Source organism: Drosophila rhopaloa, unplaced genomic scaffold, assembly GCF_018152115.1.
Source record: "Drosophila rhopaloa isolate 14029-0021.01 unplaced genomic scaffold, ASM1815211v1 contig_2, whole genome shotgun sequence".
Classification (NCBI taxonomy): Eukaryota; Metazoa; Arthropoda; class Insecta; order Diptera; family Drosophilidae; genus Drosophila; species Drosophila rhopaloa.
Window position 1 is genome coordinate 22,008,673 of NW_025335083.1, and position 23,373 is coordinate 22,032,045.

The following is a 23,373-nucleotide window of genomic DNA, read 5'->3' on the forward strand; positions in this document are numbered from 1 at the left end:
ACTTAGACTCACCTTTGGTTCAGGATACTTGTGCAAAAATTGCGCCACATATGTCATGATACTCTTCTCATCCGGCTTGGGTACGTCCACATCCTCAGCGTCCAGGAGTTTGGCAATGCCCAACTTGCTTTCGGCCACATCGAAAGCAGTCTCCAAGCGCTGACGGTTGCTGGTCTTCTTCAGATCAGCCAAGTTGACCAGGTTCGCCTTGATGGCATCGATAAGGGCGAGGAAAGCGACGCCATCTCTCCAGCTGGCTCCGAAATCCTTCACCTCCACACCACTGTCTCTGTGGGATTGGGATTCGCAAATTAATTGTCATAAATAAAGCCAAAATATTGAGGGACTCACTTTGGCAAGGCATTGGTCACCCAGTTGAGCAGGGTCTTCCTGGCACCCTGCTTCCATTTCTCAGCCTTTAGATCGCCGTGCTTTTGGTTGCCAACACTGTCGAGGGAACTAACCGAACCGCCAATACCATGACCCAAATACTCTAGGTTGCGGCTGTTCTCCTCGATCTATGAATACATAATTGAATTAATACAAATTCAATACTTCCCGCATGCAATTGTAATGTAATGGTTGAACTTAAGATATGGAAGTGCCTTAAAAGGTTTGGCTACCAACTAAAAACGATTTTCTACCCAAAAAATATGAGGTACACACGACAAAACAACAATTACGTTCGACTTGGACCCACCTGTGGCGCATAATTTATAACTACTACTAAGTTTTTCCGCCTCTTTTTACGAAGCTTGTGTACGTTTAAAGATTATGATATCAATAAAGTATATAGAAAAAGAAGGTTCATAGGGTTAATTACGTTCAAAGTTTCAAAATTTGTGGGGTTTGGACTTCAAGTGTACATCTCTACTGGTGGTAGCCTCGTGAGAAGGTGTACAACTAGCAACCAATTTGTTGGTGGTGCTCTCAATTCGTGAACTGGTGCACTCGGTGTGTTTTGGGTAAGATTAAATATATAAGCATGCTTACCTGGAAGTACAAGATGATCGTCCATATCAAACCCAACACAACTGGTGGTCTCCCGTCCACCAGATCTGCGGGATTGATATTGACCAACTTGATCCGTTTGCTGGCCAAAAATTGTAATGCCGTGTTGGCATTGCTGAGGAAATGAGGACGTCTCAGAACGCGGCCCTTCTCCACGGGCAGACGTTCGCCGGACAGAACTTCGAGCAATGCAATTAGTTTGGTACCATCGCGTAAATCATTGATTAAATCATCTATACGAAGCGGTGGAACACGCTGAAATGGGAAAGCAAATTAAGGAATTAGTGGTGATAATATGGTGGCTAAGGAAACGTCATTAAGGGAACATGTTTTAGATTTAAAAATAAACACAAACATAATTTAATTAAGAAGATATTATTATTAACAATTTTCACTAAACAATCTATGTATTCGAAGTTTACACATAAGTAAATAAGATTTCCTAAAAGTACCTACAGTTTAAGAACATTTTAGTGTTGGTAAAAGAAAAGCTTTGGCGCTGTTTAAAAAATAGTCTGAGTTTTTAATCATAATCTAATCTATGTAACACCACCTTTAAAGTAAAAATGCGTGGAAAATAATATTTAATCTCTAATCAAAATTTCCCCATTTAATTCATTAAATTTAATCCATTTTACGAGCTCTCACTTAAGTAGGGCCAAGTAACCGGCCATTGCCTTCAAGTGCCTTCTGGTGTACTTTTTAATAGCACTTTCATGACTATATTATGTTCACTATTATGCCACTATGAACGCGTTATGCACTCATAGCCAAGCAAATAAACACACTTAATGAGGTGCAATGAACAGATTTAATGGTTCGTCTTTGGTAAATTTTTATACGGTCGTTCAGGTTTTGCATAAGTTTATTTTTGGTTAATCAATCAAATGCAGCTCACGGAATCGTTCAACATTAAGGCGCATTAAATCAATTAAAATAGTTTAAATTGCTGTTTGCCATAGCGATAATTTGCTGTGATACTTCAGTGCGAGCCAAGACAAATTGGCAAATGGCACGAGCAGCCATTTAACTTGAATTCACCGCAAAAGATTACAATTTTTAAGGTAATGCCATTAAGGCCGCAGCAACGGAAGTGGCACCAAAAACAAACAAAGCTAACAAACAAACAAACAACCGTACAAAGCGAGGAAAATTCATTGTAATTGAGTGTAGCATTTAATTGAGCTTTCTTGTGGGTAAATAGTTTCTGCAAAACTTTATTCAACTGTTGCGAACATGCAAAAGACAATGACAATGCTTGGTAAAAGTTTTTCCAGCAAAAACTTTTCATTTTTGTGTGAATTCTCCTTCAGAACAGACATAGCGAAATCAATTTCAATACTTCCGTTTCCTGTTCCACTAGGTACGCCTCTTTTTTTCCATTTAGTTCCGGAATTTATGGTGTCATGGCGTTTTTATATGTAAGTTTTTTTTTGTCTTTCCGCTGTTTATTTCGGGCCAACATATGTCATTACAGCCATTGCCTGGGCGCCTCAGAGGTACTTAATATACCTAGAACATGACATTGCGGATGAGTCTTACTAGCTAATCGCAAAATGACTACCTTGCCTTGATCAAACCGCCCACCATTATAATTACCTTAAATTAAATTGATAAGTAGGTGGGTGAGTACAGTGTTTAAGTGCTTAAAAATGTTCTCTCAAATCTAGAGGGTGGTGCAGGTATTTATGTGGTTCAATTGATGGAATATTTAGTGTCAGTTTCGTGTGGCCTACAGCTAAGTTTGATATTATAGTTATTCAAACGTTTTATTCTATCTCCAGTACAAAATCCTTTTAGTTTACATACTTTATATAAAATTTAAATCTGAAACCCCTTAACATTTTTAAAAACCCCAGAAACTGTTTTCTAGTGTAAAGTTATTTATCGTACATTTCAAAGCAGTCAGTCATAACCATAATCCGTGACTCTGAGTGATTCAGTGCCAAGAGGATGGTAAATCTTTTCTAATCTTTTCACTTGTCGCCTGTCCAACACAATTAGATGAGCACCTGACAAATGTTTCTACCCCAGCGTTCGTAACCCACTTTCCCGCCATGGAATCCTTTCTAATTTAATCACCTCTAATAGCTTGATCCTTTCACTTTGGTTTTATGCGAACTCCGTGAAATGGATTCCCATGCGGGAGTTGCGATGGGGGCACGACTCGTGCCGGGGCGTTGCCATCAATTATGTCATAAAGAAACGAATGCCAACGGGTGTGGAGAACTGGGCATATGGGGACGGTGACTAAAAAATTGAACATCCAGCGAGCTTTGTCACTGCGACCCACCATGCTGGTTCAAGCGTATAAATTAATTCATAAATTTTAATCAAATTCCATGAAAAGCGAGCGTCCAGAGCGGGTTTTTGGGTCGCCAACGAAACGAAATAAAAACCCCGTTCACCTTGAACTGAGCTTGAAATAAAACAAACATCAGTTCAAATTTTGTTGAGCTCCCCCATCAAACTTTTTACTTGTCATGTCGAGTGTGTATCTGCTGGATACAATATGGAAAACGAAAGATGCCTGCTAATTGACAAGTCTAACGAAGCCTCAATAGGTGAACACAAATTAAATAAATCACTTTTTATTAGTAAAAGCAACAGTAATATATTTCTTGCCATTTTATTTATTGCTAGGAGTGAAACGTGTCAACCAATCGTTGTGCAATTGCAAAGGCACCGACAGCAAACGCAATTTGCCCAGTCATTATGCACATTAAGTGACTCATTTGCATATTGTTGCATAACCCGATGTAGATGTTGCATCTCCGGCTCCTTGGACGACTGAAATATGACTTCAATCAGGGAAGCCGAGCCCACGCATTCTGGAAATCAATTCGGAGAGCCTTGCATGTCTGCTGCTCCTTTTATTTGCCATGGATCCGACTGGCAGCCTTATCGAGCTGCAGTCTCTGAGTTTTTGAGTCGAGGAACTGGTTTTCAATGGCTGCCCGGATTGGATTGTATTGGAGTAATTGCCGGCCGGCCGGCAACAGTTTTTCGTACAAGCATTCGTATACAACAGGGGGCAAACTAATACTGACAGTGCTATACTTAATTTAAATAGATTTTTCTTATAAAAATACTTTAACAATATTTATTTAAAAGTATTTAAATGATTTCTGACATTCATTTAAGAAGTATTTAAATGAGAACTTATTCAGACTCATGTCCATTTTGTAGTAACGTTAATGATTGTTGTGTATGATAATATCAAATCTTTTATTCCAATTAGTTATTAGAAAAATACTCAAAAATTACCATTATTTTTAATATCACTTTTTTTTATACAGAATATTCAAAATGGTTTCAAATTATAAATTTTAAAATAACTACTAATTTTTTGACTACAGTAGCGTGGGCAGGAAAAAAATGCCGGCTCATGTCTGCAGATTGCCGTTGGTATTAAAAGATAACACATTAGAGACACCAAACGAAACATGGCTCACTCAATCTGAGCAGTCTGAAAAGTCTGAAAAGTGCATTAAATCACCTCCGTTCGGGGCAAGAAAGTAAGTCAGTAGGCGTCGCGTGGGTTTCTTGCGGGTTAATGGCAATGCAATTGAAGCCACCAGCCGATCCCCGCCTGAAACGGAACTATCTGAGCGATACGTTTGGCATTAATGCAACTCTCTGGTTGTTCGCTTTCAGGCAACTTCGGTTAGACAGCCGTCAACTTCTGCCTCTCTTTGGATTTCTTTCAACCACTTTTCTTTCAATCTTTTTTGCATTGTTAAAAGGCTGAAGTGGATAAAGATGGAGAGCACCTAGCCAAATGCTTTGAGGAATATCTCGCATTGGTAGAAGCTGGGTGCGTGTACTTACACAATTTTCTTGGAAGCTATCCAGCAAAGAAGAGTGACTCGAATATGCTCAGACATGACAAATGTTTGTGCAGAACCTGGAGGTATGTACATATTTGCACACACATATGCTAATGAGGGAAGTGGTGGGCTTTGTACATTTCTGCGCGCCTATATGGTAATCATAAAAGATCAAAAACACAGAAGCTAAATAAATATTTGAAAAGAATTCTATTGAATTTGTCTACGTTAAAATTGTAGTTCTGGGAGAAGACATAATTATAATACAAACAAAATCGAGTGAAAAGGGGCCGAATACAGTATTTTTATAGCTATTCCTATAACTTCAACACGCATTGAATATTATTTTAAAAAATCTTAAATTTAAGGTTCAAAGCTCCCAAAATCTTTTCACTTTTCGCTGACAATGACAAACCCAAAAACAACCTTCAAATTTCATGGATTCATGAATCTGATATCTCTCTAAACAACCATTTTTCGCTTATTATTCCATCATAATTACTCGACAAATAAAAGCTTAAACGCACTTATCACGCTTAATTTATGATTTTGTATTTAGAGTGATGGACGTGTCACGCCCCTTGACCCATTTTGTTGTGGGTTAGTTTTGTTCAGTTTTTTTGGCAGGCAAAAAAGCCTCTCACGCTTGGTTTATCACATGCAAATCTATATGCAAATTCCAATGCCACTTGGTGTAGACAAAATTCATTGGCACTCTCAAGACGAAAGGCGGATCGATTGAGACGTTTCGCGGATAGACAAGACAAACTCACCTTCAATAGGTATGAATTAATCCAATTAGTGAATGTCTTCTTCTGCACACGTTCTTGCTCCTCTGAAAATGAAAAATAAAGAGAAAAAGGTAAATGTCAGTAAATGAGGAATACATTTCGTACATTTGCAATTAAATGTTGGACAAGTGTCGGCAGTCGAGACGGCCGAGACATAAAAGGCGAATCGCAGACATGACGATACTACCAAAGATACTGAGCCCAACCGATAAGATACATTTCTTGGTATGCACAGGGTAAATACAGGTTTTTCGTTTTCATTTCGGTTTTACCTGCTCCTACAACTGATGTTTGTTTAAATGGAATTATCAGTTAAGCTAGCTATTATTAACGAAATTAAGACGATGACATCATGTTTACGTTCGCGATATTATCGCAAAAAGTTTCCTTAATAAATTTAGGTAAATTAAAAAATGTAGTAGGTATTTGATTTGTTTTATTTTATATAGCATCCATTGATCCCTTTGAAAAATCTTACCGGAAAATCTCTTTTATTTTTTTTTTAATGTTTACGTTATAAGAACTTTTCTGATGAATCATATAAATATTAACGTTAAAGTCCCAGACCGACCCATAAAATGCCCGCAAAATATTCCAAAATTCGTTGACCCTTTCTTTGCGTCAAAAAAGGTAGACCGCAATTTGTAAACATGAATTCTACGATTGGGCAAGCCAAATATTTACTCATTTCTTTCATTTTTTGTGTGCCTTAATTACCTCAATTTAATTCTTTGGCCGATAAATTGAAATAATAAACAAAGCGTTAAAAACATCAATTTGTAAACAATTATCAAAATATACAGAAGAGATCGAAAAAGCAACGCATTAAGCAGAGTCATTATGGAAAAGTGCAGTGGAAATGGAAATGAAAATGGCAGCTAGCAGCTGTCTGGCCATAATCCCCCCTCCCCTCAGACGGAATCCAGCCCATGGGGAACTGAGCTCCAAGACTTGGCCCAGTGCGTGGTCTATTCGCTTCCTGGCAGTTGGCCAAACGCATGCCAGCAACATGAAACGAAAATAGATTTCCCGTAATAAATAAGAAATACTATTTTTTCGAAAATGGAAAATTTCTACAGTTAGACACGAAGAATGCTTGGAATAAGAATTATTACATAAAATAAATCGACGTAGCCATGAATGTGTCAAATGCACAGCCAATTATCAAAACAATTTACAAAGTAAAAACACACAAGTTGTAATAATTAATTTCAAATCATCCCCTCAACTTGTCTCTTATATTTTCCATTTCTTTAGATTTGAAATATTCATTCACTTATTGCCAGTTGAGTGACGCAATTTTTGAAATGTTGACAAAAGAGTATTTAAATAGAAATTAGTTCAAGGTTGCGCAATTTGCAAAGCAACCGAATGTCGTGTATATATATTAATCTTTCTAAAATGAAATAAATAATATTGCCAACATTCGGGGACTGCGAAACCCACAAATTTATGCAATTAGGTGAACTTGACGCAAGGTAAAATATCAAGTCAAATCTAATGGCCATTTTTATGGTTCTTTCGGACACTTTAAAATGCTCTAATGGCTTGTAAAAATTCGATGCAGCAGATCCCATAATAAATTAACACAAATGTGGCATTTATACCCCTTGCCGACCAAAGAAATTTTACAAATGTTTAAGAATAAGTTTATAAGCAATATATATATTTGAATTAACGTTTTCCTGCCTTTACGTTATGGTAACCTTGTTTAAAGTATGTGTTTAGAGAGCGAAATTTATTTTAGCTTTAAATTTATTTGACAATAACCTGATTTTTTATCAACTTTTATATAAACCTGTTACGTTAAGGTACACACAATATTAATATATGTTCTTAATTTGGAAAACATAAAATAACTCGTTTGATCACGAATTAGAAATTTATATTATAATAAAAGATAAAATTACAAAATGATTTCGCTTCTAGAAACTTTTATTTATTTTAATTTGCAAAAAGTTTGTCATTCGCAAACAATTAAGTTGTTTTGGTCAAAAAGACGCTTCTTCAGAGACTCGTTTGAAGTAAACCTGATATTTTTGGTAACAAATCTTAAAAGCTTTGCGTATATATTAACTGAACTACCGCATTTGGCAAACTGTATAAATTTTCTTTATAAAACGAGTTGCCTATGTTTGTAGTATTTTGGTTTTGGCCTGACCAAAAATAAACGTTATGGCCTGACACATGTTGATTAGTTAGCATTTTAGTATGCCATAAATCAAGTGAATTTTTGTAAATTGTTTTTTCTATACAGAAACTTTCTAATCAGCAAATATATTTGCCAATTATTGCATGATAGCAAAATGCACTTGAAGTTGAGGAGTCTGATAAGAACTATAACTATGTGGCGAGTAAAGGTAATCAAACATTGTGTAATATTTATTATCAATCGTCCAAAATAAAATCACAAATATTCGAATGCGTTTTCAAATGCGTTTATCTATAGGTAAATATTCCTGATTTCCAAGAATAAATAGTTCAACAAGAATCAGATCTTTTACGCATGGGCTCCAATAAAAGTCAAAGTCAATTACAATATTTTAACTTTGAGTGATTTAGTCAATCAATTATTATAGATACAGAGGCCCTCACAAAAATTGTAGACAAAATCGAACACCAATATCAAAAGTAAAAGCATTCAGAAACATGTTTGGTTTTTACACCGCATCATGCGTACAACAATTAACAAGGGGCAAATTCAGGCCAGGGAGTAAAGTTCAAGTTGAATGACTTTTGAGGTTCGTTAATTTCAATTTCCATTTCAATAATGATGTATGAAATGGCTACAAGATCCCTGGGGGAATTACTCATTATAGATTCTTCAAAGATGAAAACAAAGAATTTCAACAGCGGTAAATTATTTTTTCCTCCTTTGACTGTTTCGGCTGTCGGTTCTTTTTTACTTCATCTTATGAATGGTTCAGTCAGTCAGTCAGTGAGTTAATGATGGTGATTATTATGATAAGTCGGTTGATTGTTATTTATGTTTATTTCGCTATTTTTACTGTTTAATGAGCGAGACTAAAGTCAAGTGGAAAAAAAAGAACTTGTGAAAAATAGTTCTTAGAAATAGCTTTTACGGTTTTATGAATGAAACCTATGAGCTTTTCTCTACGTTAAAAATAATTACCAATTACTGAAAATGCTAACAAAAAAGTCGAGTACTGAAAGGGCAGTCAGTTTGCTATCTGTTCAGCTTCAGTCGCCCGACTGTCTGAGTTGGCCTAGTTACTATACATAAATAGAAAAGAAGCCCACCGTTTCAGTGAGAGAACAAAAAAGAAGTGTTCGGTAAAAATAGTTTATTTACTTTCACGCATAGCTAATTGTTTGGGCTTTCCACCCAAAGGAAAAAAAAAACATCAAATACACAAAGAAACCTTCCTCTACATTTGCATAAACAAAAGCCAATCGAATCGTTTAAGGGGAGTGTGTTTGAATGCAGACGATATAGAGCATATGTTTGGCTATTCAACGGAAGTGCGTCGAATCAAATGTTCGCGGTTGTACAGCAGGGGGATTTCCGTAATACAAAACGTAATGTTTATTTGCCTAATTATGTGGGGTACGACCTATTGGATAATATACATAAAGCTACACTATCATGTAGGTTTTCTTCCAAAACTTTTTGCTCTTTAAAACCTTTATCTTTTCGGAAATGCCATTGCTATCGCGCATTCTTCCACAAAAAAAAGTTCAAATTAAAAAACTATATATTATCTAAACTTAAACTGTCTCAGACTAATTTGACAACATTCCAAAGTTCGGGCGATTTGATAAGGCTTTTTCGTATTTTAATAAACAAAACTAGTCAATATGTTGACCTTCCATAAAGGCAATCAACCATGTGATGATCACTACAGCATAGGCTGCTATATAATTATTATATCAACTGTTTAAATTTCGTTTAAATTTAAATTTCAACACAATAGCAAAGAGCCAGTGAGGTGTGTCGAGTTGCACTTGTCGTTGTCACCTGCGGCGACAAGTGAGCAGCAAATATGTCAGAAAAGCCCGCATAAATTGCCTGTAGCCAACATGTTGAAGAGTCTTATAAATGGCATTACTTAACTTTACGCTCCATTGCCTTCGACAGGTAGCCCCTCCCACTATCCACCCCCCATCCGATAAACAGTTTTTCACAGCTACTCGAAAATATTAGATGCAAATAAGCAGAGTCAAGTGGTGGGATTGCGTCATTAGTAAGTATATGTGCTTTGTATGTTTATCGAAATCAAATGGCGTACGTATGTTTATTTATTTATGTCATTAATACTGTTCACTAAACCAACAGATACCGATGGTCAAAACTCAAAACCTAATGATTGAGCACCTAGAAGGTAAAGAAAATAAAAAAGGCAACAAAATTTAAAAAGATAATTTGTTTGCCCTGACGAAAAAAGGAAAATAAGCTCTAGAAGAGATCTTCAAAAGATCTGCCCACGAGCAGAACTAAAAATTGAGGAGGAGTGAGCCACGAAATTAAAATTTTTTATTTTCCTTTCCACATGAGCAACATATGGAGAGGAATCTCCCACATCAAAAAACGGCAATACTTTATGGGTTAAGAGCAAACTTTGTATCTGAGTGGCAGTTTGCGGGTACTTCAAGTTAGGCTTTATATATATAAACTTGATTCGCTTCTTAATTTACAAACCTCAGCTCAAATTTCAACTTCTCTGAACCGCATTTTAGGCATCAATTAAAAGCCGCTAAACTACATGCCCTATAAATATTAGAACTGACAGATAGTGTCAGCAACAACGACTATACCAGAATCAATAAACAACTCGCCGATGATCTCAGTTGTACGGCTGCTGCTGGGATTGTTCCGTTTGTGTGGATTGCTTACAATGACGGACTCATCAGCCAGATCGCCTGAGATAACGCTAGATGCCACTTTGTTTTGAAAACATTTTCGTTTTCATTGATCCGAGCATTGAATATCTCTCATAATTCATATTCACAGTCAAATTCGGCTTTGAAATGTGGCTTGATGCGTCTCAATAGCTGATATACCGCAAGATATATCATAAATATTGAAAGAGTTTGGTTTTTTCATCCGTTTTTTGCGCACCTATTAAAATGGCATTAATGATAATTGCTGGGAAAGTGAGGACATATATTGAAACCAAGTCAAAAGCCACCAATCAATAGTTTACTATACTATATGCATGTGACTGTCATCAATTAGTGAACGCTTGACGTACTTTTGCTGGTTTATAAATTTATAAGTGCTGTCCCCATGTCGCTTTATATGATGTTATGTGTGCCCAGGGCCTGCCAATATAGTTATATGGCGCACATTTGGGGCAAATGTTGCTGCTTTGTCAAACAAATTTATCGAGGCAGTCGAAAAGTTTGTTGAAACACGCAACATCAAAATATTTGACAGCGAGCCGTTATGCTGACATTGACGATGATCCGAGAAGAGGAAATATAATACCTTAACTCACGCAAACTTGATTTATGCTTACTTATTGTCATATGAAGACATCTAATGACTAAAGGAGTATGTTAGGTTTTTGGGATACCCTGCAAAAGGTACAACCTAGAGCTTGTTAGCAAAAAAAGCATTCAAAGTTCATTCAAGTTTCCAAAAATTGTAATTACTACACAATATGGAAAAAATACAAAAAGTAAAAGCTGCCTTTACTCAGTGTAATTAATTATAAGTAATTAATTTGCGACATCAACAAAAAAATGATTCAAATTATGAACGACAATTCAATTTGTTATCGTAATTGCTGCACTTGACCTTTTCAAAAAAATACAATGATCCCTTAATCGTATTCATCATTGTCCGACCTTATCGCAACCACAAAACCCTCTCAGCAACCGAAATGACAAACATGAAAATCAATTCCCATTGAATATATTTCGTGCGTATAGCACCTTTCCCCAATAATCAGCATATATTAAAGATAATGCACACAAAATGGTCGCAATGGCGTATCTAAAGATACAAATGTGTGTCTGAAACTATTTGCATATAGTACAATGTGTAGATAAGTATGTACCATCGGCAAGTGCGGCCCAAAAATTGCGCTAGTCATTCGGGGGACAGACTGTTCGATCCACTCAGATCAGCATTTTGAGGAGGGACAGACAGACAGCCTGCCAGACACTTAATTGGTTGTTGTGCTTAACATAATAACAGCCGAGGAGGTCACATAATAGACAACAATCCAACCCCATCAACCTGTACTGGGGGTAGTTCAGTTCGAGTGCTTTTCGCTGCCAATAAATTCTTTTCGACCCAAGGAAAGAGGTAACAAATTGCTTGCCAACAGCCGATGCGGCGAATACATAACAAACGCACTGTGCGCCAGTATATAAATAATATAAATCGCCAGTTAGAAGTTCGGGGCGCGACCAACCGACCGACTGACTTATAACGACAGCAACAATAAACAGTCAGCAAAAACAAGTTAAAGTTCGAATTTCTACGTCTAGAGGCGATGGGTGATGTCATTTTGGCAGTTTTGCTTTTATCGATTGTTTTTGTGTAATAATTAATTAAGCATACAAATGTGTCTCTGTTTAAATGTAACCACAAAGTACCGCCGACTGACCTTGACAATCTATAGGGGATCTTCTAAATACCTTTGCCTTATATAGATGTATCGGTTGCTAAAAGGGAAACAAGCAAAATAACTGAACATTGCAATTTCCCTTATCTTTGGAGGGGGTATAAAGTTGGTAGAGATAAGATCTAGCTCAAAACAGGCTAAATGGGGGAGTACCTTGGAGAAATTGTGAAGATAAGGAATGTGGACTACGATTCTTGCAATCAATTTATTCTAAAATAGCTAGATTATTTTTAAGAGTATCACTACTCCAATAACCAAGCTTCCTTTTCATTCCTATTAATGTTATTAAAAGCCGGGGTTACAAAAAATAAAATTCAAATCAAATTTCTTATTTAAATCGGTTAACGCTTATGTTTTACAATCATTAGTCACGACTAAACTTTTTCAAAGGTCACTAACATACTTTTTACACAACTTGAAACATCTAAACATCCCTAAACTGATCTTTTCCCAATCTACCGAGATATCCTATCCATATAACTCCCGATTTTTACCTCGTTTCTCCTTGATATGGCTGTCGTACTGGGAATTGCTGCGGGCGTAGTTAATGGACGCCATGGTGGACTGGAACTCCTGGTATTCCTGGTCGCTGGGGGATTCGTTGCTGCGGCCACTTTGCGTTGCCAGAGTCTGATAATCCTGGCGCAGACTCTTGCTGAAAGTGCCGATGCCACTGAGGGCGTGGGCAGCTGACACGGATACGGATGCGGATGGGGTTGCGGATGCGGATGCGGATGCGGACGCGGATGCCGGTGTGGTGGGTCGCGTGGGGGTGGACACAATCACTATACTACTGGCCGGTCTGCCCTCCGTGTCCGAATCGTTATCAATGTCGATATCGTTGTCACCGGCGTTGAACTTTTCCGTACGTGTTAGCGAGATATTCCCGACGACCGGCGACGATTCGATTAATTTGCGCGACGTGGACGAGGACGAGGAGGATGAAGTGGACTTGGTCGTTGTGCTGGTTATCGTTTTGTGGCTTACAATTTTCCGGGGCTCTTCCGTCGAAGAACCACGCAATTGGCACGTTGCAGCTGGACTAACTAGAGTTTTCGGACCCGCTTGCGGTTGCTCCTTCGTGCCAATTGGCGTGGATGTTAGCATTGTCTTTGTGGTGCTGGTGCTGGTGCCGGTGGTGCTGCCCAACGGCAGGTCCCTGGGCCTCGTCCTTTGGGGTGTTTGCTCGTCGGGGGTGTTGCCGCCACCCACCTGGACAGTTGTTTGCTGGTACAAACGCCGGCGGGGGTTGCTACCGCCGACGGTAATGTCAATGTTGCCGGTTGCCATGGCCACTTCCTGCCGACCAAACGAGTCGGTTTCGTCCCTCAGTTGGCTGTCCGCCTCGATTAGTTCACTTTCCTGCTCCAGTTTGATCAGAATCCTTCGTCCGCCGGCGGTTAAATCCACGCTCCTCGGCGGCGTCACACTGGATCGCTCACTGGAGTAACTGGAACGCGACCAGGACGGTGAATCCCTGGGCGAGACATAGCCCTCGCCATGGCGATAGATCTTCTCCTCGGCATAGCCGCCATCGCTGGTCATCGAGGAGGTTATGATGGTCCTGACTCCATCCGCAGATGGAACCTCCCGCACGGTACGTTCTCCTTCCAGGAAGCTTTCCAGTTCCTTAATCTCCTTCCTCTTGCTTCTTCGAGTGGTCCTTAGGGTCACATTAAACGGGGCGAGATGCTCCTCCACATTGCCTAGCTCGGCACCGGGACTCATGCGACTGGTGGTGCGAAGGGTGACGTTGAAGGGACTTGCCACCTGGTCACTGGTGACCTCCACGCGGCGCGGCGGGGTTGTGTGCCGCAGTTGAACCTGCTGGAAGGCCAGCTTGGCTGCCTCCGCCTCGGCCAGGCCGCGCTGCCGCTCCTGGCGCAGTCTCCGCTCAATCTCATGGACATCTATCTCGAAGGGATTCTCGGCATCGTACTCATCCTGGTCGTCGGCCAGTCGCAGCTCATCGGAGCTCTGGTCAGCGGGTCGCTTCGCGGGATTAGAGCCATCCGACCAGACCTTTTCATACTGGGCCACCTTCTGACGCAATCTCTGTTGATTCGGCGATGGAGCTGCTGGCTCCACCAGGACAAACTCCTCCACATTGGAGCTGCTCGAGGTGGTCAGGGAGGTGGTGATGGTCTTCATATAGGTCCTCGTCACCGTCGACGTCTCCAGCTGTTGGCTCTCTCCACCATGCACCTCCTCTTTCTCCACATGCTCTCTCGAGGATTTCTGCTCATGCGCGCGACGCCGGCGAACAGCTGGGACTGGAGGCACGTCATCGCCTGCTCCTGCTCCTGTTCCGATTCCACCTACTCCCCCGCCGGCATCTATGGTTGTTGGATCCTTGTGCTTGGATCCTGGCCCTCCGTTATCAGCCATAATGGCATTGATTTCGCTAATAGACCCTCGTCAAGCCAAATTGTCATCGGTTACGAGTTTTTCGCAGCCCGAAAAAACCAGCCTTTAGGTTTGTCCTTTCGTTTCTTTCCCCACTCCTCCTCTCCTCCGGTTTTCCACCAATGCAGAATTGATTTTTCTCACGCAACGCACACACACACCGTGACTTTTCTTCACCAGGCCGAGTGCCGAATTTTCCTTTGAACAACCCTTGAATGGCCTTCAGTATTTTTTTTTCTTTCGGCCCACGTAATTCAACTTTAATTTGCCTAAAAGCAAAAACACGCTTCTTCTTCTTTTATTATATTTAACACTTGGGGTTTTATTAGGGGTTTCAGACACAATGCCAACCTGAGATTATCTCACGCGGTTGGCTAAGAAAATTCGTATTTGTGCACACAATCGCTCTTAATTCTCATTCGAGAATTGGGTTTTTGGTTTTTATACTTTTTTACTTTTTCTGTTTAGCCTGGTGGGCAGGCGGCTATATCACATCACTAAACGCCCGGCGACTTTGTCGCTCCGCGATTCCAATCCGCTGTCGTAGAAAGCCGGTTCGATACTGAACCCAAACCAAAACCGACGACGTTCAATATGCTACGCCTTGTCCAGTCCAAAAAAAAATCGTGAGAGAAGCGGCAGCTCAGCGTATAGTAATCGTAGTAAAGCTCATGTTTCCAGAGTCTGTGCTCCCCAATGTGTTGGTATTTTTCAAATCGGGAGAGCGTTGGAGAGCTAAATCAAATAAACCCAGAGAGAAAAACGGACTGAGAGCGAGCACACGCAATATTTGGTACGCCTTTTGATGGATGTTGTTTACCACTCCAGCACGTACTCACCGAGTTTCAACCGACCTCTTGTTATTATTTAGGGTCAGTGGCGCTGTAGCCGGCTTTTTTCCAGGGGGTGAGGACATTTTCTATGAAAAACTTTGTAGTTCCAAGTAATTTTACAAGGTCAACGTTGCGGGTTTCCCATTCCCCAATTACTTCTCCGGTTAAAACATTTTAATTGCAAAGAAATTTTTGTGAGTTCAAAATTTTTACAGCTCAAATGACCTTTTCAATCCGTTTCCTCAATTGAACAACTGAATCACGAAAAATGTTTAAAGTAAATTCGGCTTAAAACAAGGATACTAAGCTATCTTGAACAGTACAATAAATTTAAATGGCTTATTGTCAAACTATTCAAATTTTATACGGATACTTAGTTAATAAACTTTTATTTCACGCAACCAAATCTCAAAATGTACAGCTTCATTTTAATATATAAACATTAATTCCAACAAGCAACAGCTAATTTGTCTCACCTTTTTTATTTTTATATTTTTAAACAGATCATAAAAATTCAATAAGGTTTTAAAGACGCAAAAAAAAGCTTAATTTTATACAGTGGTAATATTTTAAATGATAAGGGGAGGTATGTTAACAGTTACTCTCGGGTCTCTTTTAGAAAGACCCAGCTCTCCCATTTCTCGTAAGCTCTCTCCGAGAGATTAAAGAGCTCAGCTCTTCTGCATGAATGGGTGGCATTCAAATGGGCAAGTACTTTGGTCTGTAATCGTAAACCTTTACCTTGCACCTCTAGTTTAACTGCGTGACATCATGGAGCGTGAGAAAATATCAATTACACAGCCCTTGGCTGGTGGTTGTTTATGCCCACATGGATTATTATAAGCAACAACCCCGTTGGATCGCTTACAAACATTTACAAAAAAAATACTTCAATTGAGAGGAATATTGAAAATATGGGTCAGCGCATGGCAAAGCTCGACTTACAGCGGCACTTAATGAAAGCCATTCATAAATGGAAACCAAAACAAATGTTTTTTCTTCGTGTTTGGAGCTTACATAATCACGAAAAAGAAATAAACAAGTTTTGCCGTGTATTTTCAAACCAGACTAGATTTATGACGTCACGGTGTGGTGATTGCATTGCATCTGATATTGCTATATGTTTGTTGTCACTACGAGAAGTTGGCCCTGAAATCTAAAGTTGCACTTCAAATGGCCTAAAGCAATTTGCTTGCAACGCAATTTAATTTGTTATTCATAGACAACTTTTAATTCTAAACTGGACAAAGGTCGGCGGATATTAAGGAATTCAAAAGCAATCAATTTAACAGCCCCTAAAATTATTAATAGCGAACGTAGCACTACTGTAAATATTTAATCTTTAAAAGAATCTTTAAAAGATATTATAGATCGTTGTTCTGAACACATCCTTTTATATGAATCAGCTCTTTCTGATCATTTCAATAAACCTCAAAACGAAATTTTTTTGAAGCTCTCGAAATGGTACTTTCCCCAAAGTAGTATGATAATAATGATTAATTAAATTCCTATTATAATGACCAAAACACACTCGACCACCACTTGAAAAATCATGTAAAAATCGAATATGTTTAGAAAGTAAACATTGGTGGTCGGCGCAGCTGGCCCCCAAAATAGTGGCAACAAAAGCACTACAAAGTGGCGCCTTCATGAGAGAATTCACATGTTCAATTTTATTTTACAGCCCAATTTTGTTTACGAGCTCGTCTGGGTGTGAGCCACTGTGCGGGTTGTAAAATTGAAAAGTGGCTGCCACTTGAGAGGCCATGAGTAATTCGGTTGTAACTTAGATATGTAAACCATGGATTCCCATTAAAAAAAAACAGGAAAATAAAAAGAGGGGAAGTATGTTTTATTACGGATGCTTTAATTATCAGCTTTGATCAGTGGAGAAATCCCAATCCTAACATAATTTGTAAGAACTCAATAGTAAAATATCAATCCTTTTTTTGTATATTTCCAAATTTATTGAGAACACATTCGTTTGAATAATTTTGTATCACGTTTCCTTTGGCCAATTGTAACCTTGAATAAAGACTCATGATCCAGTTCCACAAGTATCTACATCAGTGTTTAATTATAGACCTCCTATATTTATAACCTCTCCAGCACCGACTTTTGGGCAAACATTTCGCATAAACATCGGTTTCCGCTCTCGAAAAGTTGATTTGTATATTTGATGTTTCCCCATTTATTTCACACCTAACCATAAAGTAGCTCAGTTTAATGGCAAGGCAAACGAGCGGTGCTTCTTGGTCTTCAAATATTGACTTCAAGGCATCACAATCACTTCTCTAAACAAAAATTCATCTGGTGAAATAGCCCAATACATATTTTTCAGTTCCGGGGCATTAGTCAGTTCAAGAGGCAATTAAAGAGTTATGAATTCCTTTTAAGATCAGCCAAGATAGTTTATTTGCACAAAAATTAAGCTATGTAAACGATATAAACTATTAGCCATAAATATTTGAATGCGCTTACTTATAAGAAACTGGCAGGAATCGCAAAAGTCGAAAAGCAATACAAAGAAAAGAGAACTGGGCAACTGTCAACAATTTTGATTTGTCTGAGTTGAGGCATTTGCATATGTCTAGATATCATCATCCATGCCCGATTTTTACGTGCGAAAAATGATAAAATTAGTTTCGAGAATCCCCTATTTATAGCAATTATACATTTACGTATACGACGAAATATATGCAAATTTCTCATATGTTTCCCATTTGATGGAGACGCGTGGGTGTTCAGCAAAACGTTTATTGTAAAATATAGATTTGCAAACGAAACGAATAAATTAACAAACATTTTGATCAAAAATTAAATTGTGGAATTTCAAGATTTTCCTCCTTCAGATTTTAATGGCAAGGGATTTGTTGTATTATATAATATCGTTAAATCAAAGCTGTCACATAGAATAACGTGTTAACACTTAAAACATGACTGGGGATTATACTAAAGGTAGAGTCTAGCCAATGAATTTAAGCTAAAATATGTAAAATAAAAATAGGTTATATTACCTGCCAGCTTGACTATATAGCACAGTAAAAAAGATTTATTAGGAGTAATTAATCATTTTGATTGTGGGAGAAAAACCATTTGGGTATTGAATGTTTACACAATTCTCAGTTTAAATTAAATAAATAAATATGACTTTGTTTGGTAAAACTGAATTCTTTCCCAAACATTTTAGGAATACAAAGATTTTCTCATAATTAAAGCCACAATCCCCCTAATTTCTTTTCTTGTAAATTTTTCGTGTATTATGAAAATATACAAACGAGTCCATATGTTGTACAACCAAATTCTAGAAACAAGAAGCCAAACGAAACAGCTGAAAATCCCAGAAAACTCTACAAACTCTATTTTTAATCGCATTTCTCGCCATGACAAGACAAGTTCGAGTAGAGCAAGCCAAGAAAAAAAAATAAAATAACTAAAAAGAAAAAGAAATATGCTGCTAAATTTGAAAATAAACCAGAAAGCAGGGCGAGAAAATTATACGAAAATAGCACAGCCAGCCCAGTCTCCTATCCCTTGAGAAACCTAAATCATGCCAAACAAGCGTCTAAAAATAAGTTAGCCCAAAACTGAATCAAGATGCAGCCAATTTTCGTATTTGGGGGAAACTTTGGGGCCTAACAAGACAAAGGGAATAAAATCAGACAGAGCAAATGCAGTGTATAAATAAAAGAATGAATCCATTTCCACTGTGACATCAGCACCGGACCTGGCCTCATCACCATTGGAACATGAAAAGGCATTCACAGCACTGCGTTGTGCTTCTGTCTATAAACAACTTTTCCGAATAATCCCATAGTCAAGGCACAGTCTACAGACTCGTTGCGTTTCAATATAAAGAGTGATCTCATTGCCCGTTCCACTCATCTGGCTAAGTACTCTGAACAAAAGGCTCAAAACCTCGCCTATCAGCTACACACAAAGCGTGATCACACGCCGCTCAATTATTTACATTCGACTTGTGCCACCAATTGTGGCTAAAAGGAAATCCGATTTACCTATTGTCCTGGGTGTATACAGCAAGTCATAAAAAGAAGTATATTATTGGACAGCAAACATCTTTTGAATTGTAACAGGAAAGAGGTATAATATATCTACAAGTTTCTGAAAGATACATATTTCTTGCACCAAGCAAAAGTGTTAAAATATACAAATTACCAAAGTAAATTCCCAAATAAATCAAATTGAATTTGCAAATATAGACCCACCCACCATAAGTGCAAAATATTAAATAACAAATTATCTCATACCCAGCACTTGCGAATTGTTAGAGAGCAAAAGAAAATATATGTATACACTCTATATGTGTGCATAACAATTCATCGATTCATTTGGCATTCGATGTGTTTGGCCTGTATTGGCGATTGCAATTTGCACGATTGCCAAACAAATTTATATTCCGTTTCCATTTTGGCGACATTATGTCATTACCTTTGGCTAAGCGCACCAAAGGCACCAAAATAGCCAAAATAATGTTCGAACCAAAGGCACTTACGCCAGCGAAAGGTGAAAGAGACCCACAGAATCTGGGCCATAGTCTACTTTCGAGCGATGGTGTCAGGAGGCTGATCCGCATGCGGATGCGGATGCGGATGAAGGGGGTGAGTTGGGGAGGGGGGGAACTTGTCTGGGTCAAGTTCGGTTGACATTTACATTCGCTTTCCCCCATCAGCACAAAAAAATAAAACGCTCTGATTCAACAAAGTTCAATGCTTTGCCAAGAGAAAATCAAATATTTTACACGTTATTTGTGTGTTGAAGGGGCGTCCAACTGATAGTTGTCACCTTAACAAAAAATTCTAGAATGCCGCTGACTCAGCTGCACTGAGAAAAGATATATTGGGAACTTTTAAATCGTATTTGATTTTTATTAAAAAGTGCCTTAAAAATTGTGTTTTCCTTGGATGTTTTGTCTTAGAATAAAAGTACATATACACTCCTGATTGATGTCCTTTAATATTCCTAACAAACCAAAGTTTTTATAGATACCCAAACTTAAAGGAACTAAAACCTATCCTCAAAATTTGTATATCATAAATATGTATATATCTTTAGTTTTTTATAAGTATGATTAAATAAAAAATTATGTAGCTATGATGCTATATTTTGTAAAATGACAAAATGATAACTACTATACTAATTTGTGCAAGCTTTAATTTCTGAAACTCACCTTGCAACTGCAATATCGTCATCTGATATTCGGCAAGCTTCTCGTCGACGTAGTCCTGCGATTGGTTCGCAATGATTTCGGCTGTCGATGGACCGAACTCCTCTTCGTCATCGTAAATCACATAGGATTTAGGTTGCGGAGGCTCCAGCGGCACGCCCACGAAATCGATCTGATCCTGGGCCAGTCCGTGTCCTCCGTGTCCTCCATGTTGTCTCGGTTGTGGCGGAATCACCGGGGCTCCCTGCTGCTGCTGGAAGAATGGCGGTGGAGCTGCCCCCAGTGGATGGTACTGGTGGTGCGACAGTGGCGTCTGCCGGTTGCTGTAATTGAAGTCCGAACTCGGCGTCTGGCAGACGATGGGCGATGGTGTGGGCGACAGCTGGAACGAGCTGGTCGGCTGGGCTCCATACGAGTTCTGGTGCTGCAGGGGAGCCGGTCGGTAGGGACGTGGTGCCGGCGATGCCCCACCACTTGCCACTCCACCGTAGTAGCCACTCGGCGGCGGTGCCTGTTGGTAGGGCGCCGGTGACTGGTTACCACCTGGCCACTGGGGTCGCGGATGGGGTATATTGGTGCTACCGCGCTGACCCCTCACCTGGTTGAGTGGCGCCGGCGACATGGCATGTCCAAAGGGACGAGGGCCCGAGATTATCGGCGGCGGACTGGGTGCCGTCGTCCATGGCGAGGGCGGACGGTACAGGAAGGACGATGGCGATGGAGAGGCGGGATTGTGGGCACGCGGATTCCAGCCACGCGGACCATTCCCGTACGGCGGCGGTTGCTGCCCGGACATCTTGGTGGCAAACGGATGAGACGATCGAGATCTTTGGGTTTGGTTTTATTTCGGTTTTACGAGCGGGATGGCTTTTGTTTCACAAAGACTTTTGGACGGGGTTATGGGGTTTAATTTAACATATTACACTGGCAAGAGAATAATTAAAAACATATTAACACTATTTGTTTTTCAGATATTTTGATTATAAATGTTGCCCATTGAAAGTGCCTTTTGGTTTTAAGGAACTTTAAAAATAGTTTGATTAATGCAGAAATAAATGTAATATTTTAAATGTGAAACTAGAAACCATGATCTAGTTTAAAAACTTTAAGTATAATTCTAGCGAACAACTTTTGACATATTTTTATTCTCATCCATAGAAACTGTGCAAAAATCATAAATCATATTTTGTTCATTAGCCAAAACAATCACCTGAACATCCAACCCAATTATGTCAAGTGGAAAAAACAAAAAAAAATCATAATTAATATAAGCAAAAGAAACATAAATAAATCATGACCTATTCTAGAAAATAGGTAGGCAACTTATTTCATCAGACTACGCACAATATTCGCATATAGGAAAGATATAGATCCTAACGGAAGTGGTATAAACATTTATACAATCTTTAAAAATGGGGCTGACGTGAGTGTGCGGCTTTCAAGTCTACAAAAATCTACAAAAAGCGTTTGGTTCGCAGAAACATTTATTTCAGATAGTTGTCACAAATAATAGTGAATATATATGCTAATAATTTACAATGCATGGACATTAGCATTAGGCTACAGATTGGAAGTGGCAGCCAGGAGAGAAGTGGGCACTCGGGGATTAGCCGCTGTCAAAATTGTTTGAAGGCCTCAAGTGCCTATGATATATGCTTGGCAGAGTGTGCGGAAACCTTGGAAACATCTCATATCATTGATTATATATTGGATGCTGCGTGAAAGTGAAATTAGCTGAACCTAAAATACATTATATACAGTGCGCAAAATTGAAATAATTGTTTTTCAAGTGAATTGAGTTGAGCAAACATTTCATTTGGAGGGTAAATAAATTTAGCTTTTTAAAATAAACAGAAATTTAAATGGAACATTAAAAAAGCTAAGCTTTCTAAAATAAATAAACAATGAAATGTTAGACAATTTGTTTAAGAACGATATTGGTAAAATGATTTACTATCAATTTTGGGTTTCTAAATTGACTAAAGCAAAAAAATCGATCTTACAAATCTATAACTCTTATTAAAACCCCACAAAAGGCTTGTTAATTATATTATTAATTACAATTTTTAAAAAATAATAAATCAAATGTTATAATTTAATTAAAGAAATAGTTATTCATTTTCAAACACCGATAATTTAGAAAGTTAAAACCAATTGAGTCGTAATGTGATTGCTCATATCCTGTCATCACTAATTTTATTTCGTCTAGAATTTTTTCAGATATTTTGCACACTTTCGTAGACAAAAATTTGTTCGTCATCTGCTTTCAATATTTCAATTCCTTTATGGATTTTCCAAAAAACCAAAAACTGCACAGTGTAGGCGGGTGGTTGGGTGGTGTAGTTGTATGTAGTGGCGTGGTGGATCAGTCCACCATCGGCACCACTTAAAAAGCACACGTCCCGAATCTCGCACCACCGCGACGAGGGAAAACTCATGCAGACTTTTCACTTTGCGGCGGCGGTTGTCCGTTGTCCGTTGTCGGTTGCTTTCGAATTATTCAAAAATAGAAATGAACTCAGTTCGTTAAACTTTCGGTTCGCTCGGTTTCGGAGGAAACCATGCCGAGATGGGCAGAGCAAAAAGATGCAGCCTCGCATGCTTCACTTTATTCTGGGACCACTTTTAATTGCCATCCACTTTATGAGGAAACCCTCTTTGATATCCATATTCTATCGATTCACCATTACGCTGAAGCACATTCTATTTTTCGTTTCCTTT

The 23,373-nt window shown here is 38.7% G+C and overlaps 2 protein-coding genes across 2 annotated transcripts in view; both read right to left on the reverse strand.

Moving 5' to 3' along the window:
• LOC108047588 overlaps nucleotides 1–15,195 on the reverse strand; it is a 101,215-nt gene extending 86,020 nt beyond the window's left edge. Inside the window, 6 exon segments of the mRNA XM_044460480.1 lie at nucleotides 13–289; nucleotides 352–518; nucleotides 701–754; nucleotides 994–1,266; nucleotides 5,615–5,676; nucleotides 12,723–15,195. Coding sequence (XP_044316415.1) covers nucleotides 13–289; nucleotides 352–518; nucleotides 701–754; nucleotides 994–1,266; nucleotides 5,615–5,676; nucleotides 12,723–14,616 — 2,727 coding nt within the window. The 5' untranslated portion in view covers nucleotides 14,617–15,195.
• A 5,089-nt stretch (nucleotides 15,196–20,284) lies between these two features.
• Nucleotides 20,285–21,448, reverse strand: LOC108047586 (leucine-rich repeat extensin-like protein 5). The gene is made up of 2 exons (XM_017127826.1): nucleotides 20,656–21,448; nucleotides 20,285–20,304 (listed from the first exon to the last, which is right to left on the reverse strand). The coding sequence occupies exons 1-2, from the start codon at nucleotides 21,446–21,448 to the stop codon at nucleotides 20,285–20,287; spliced, it is 813 nt and encodes a 270-aa protein (XP_016983315.1).
• Nucleotides 21,449–23,373: the final 1,925 nt, after the last annotated feature.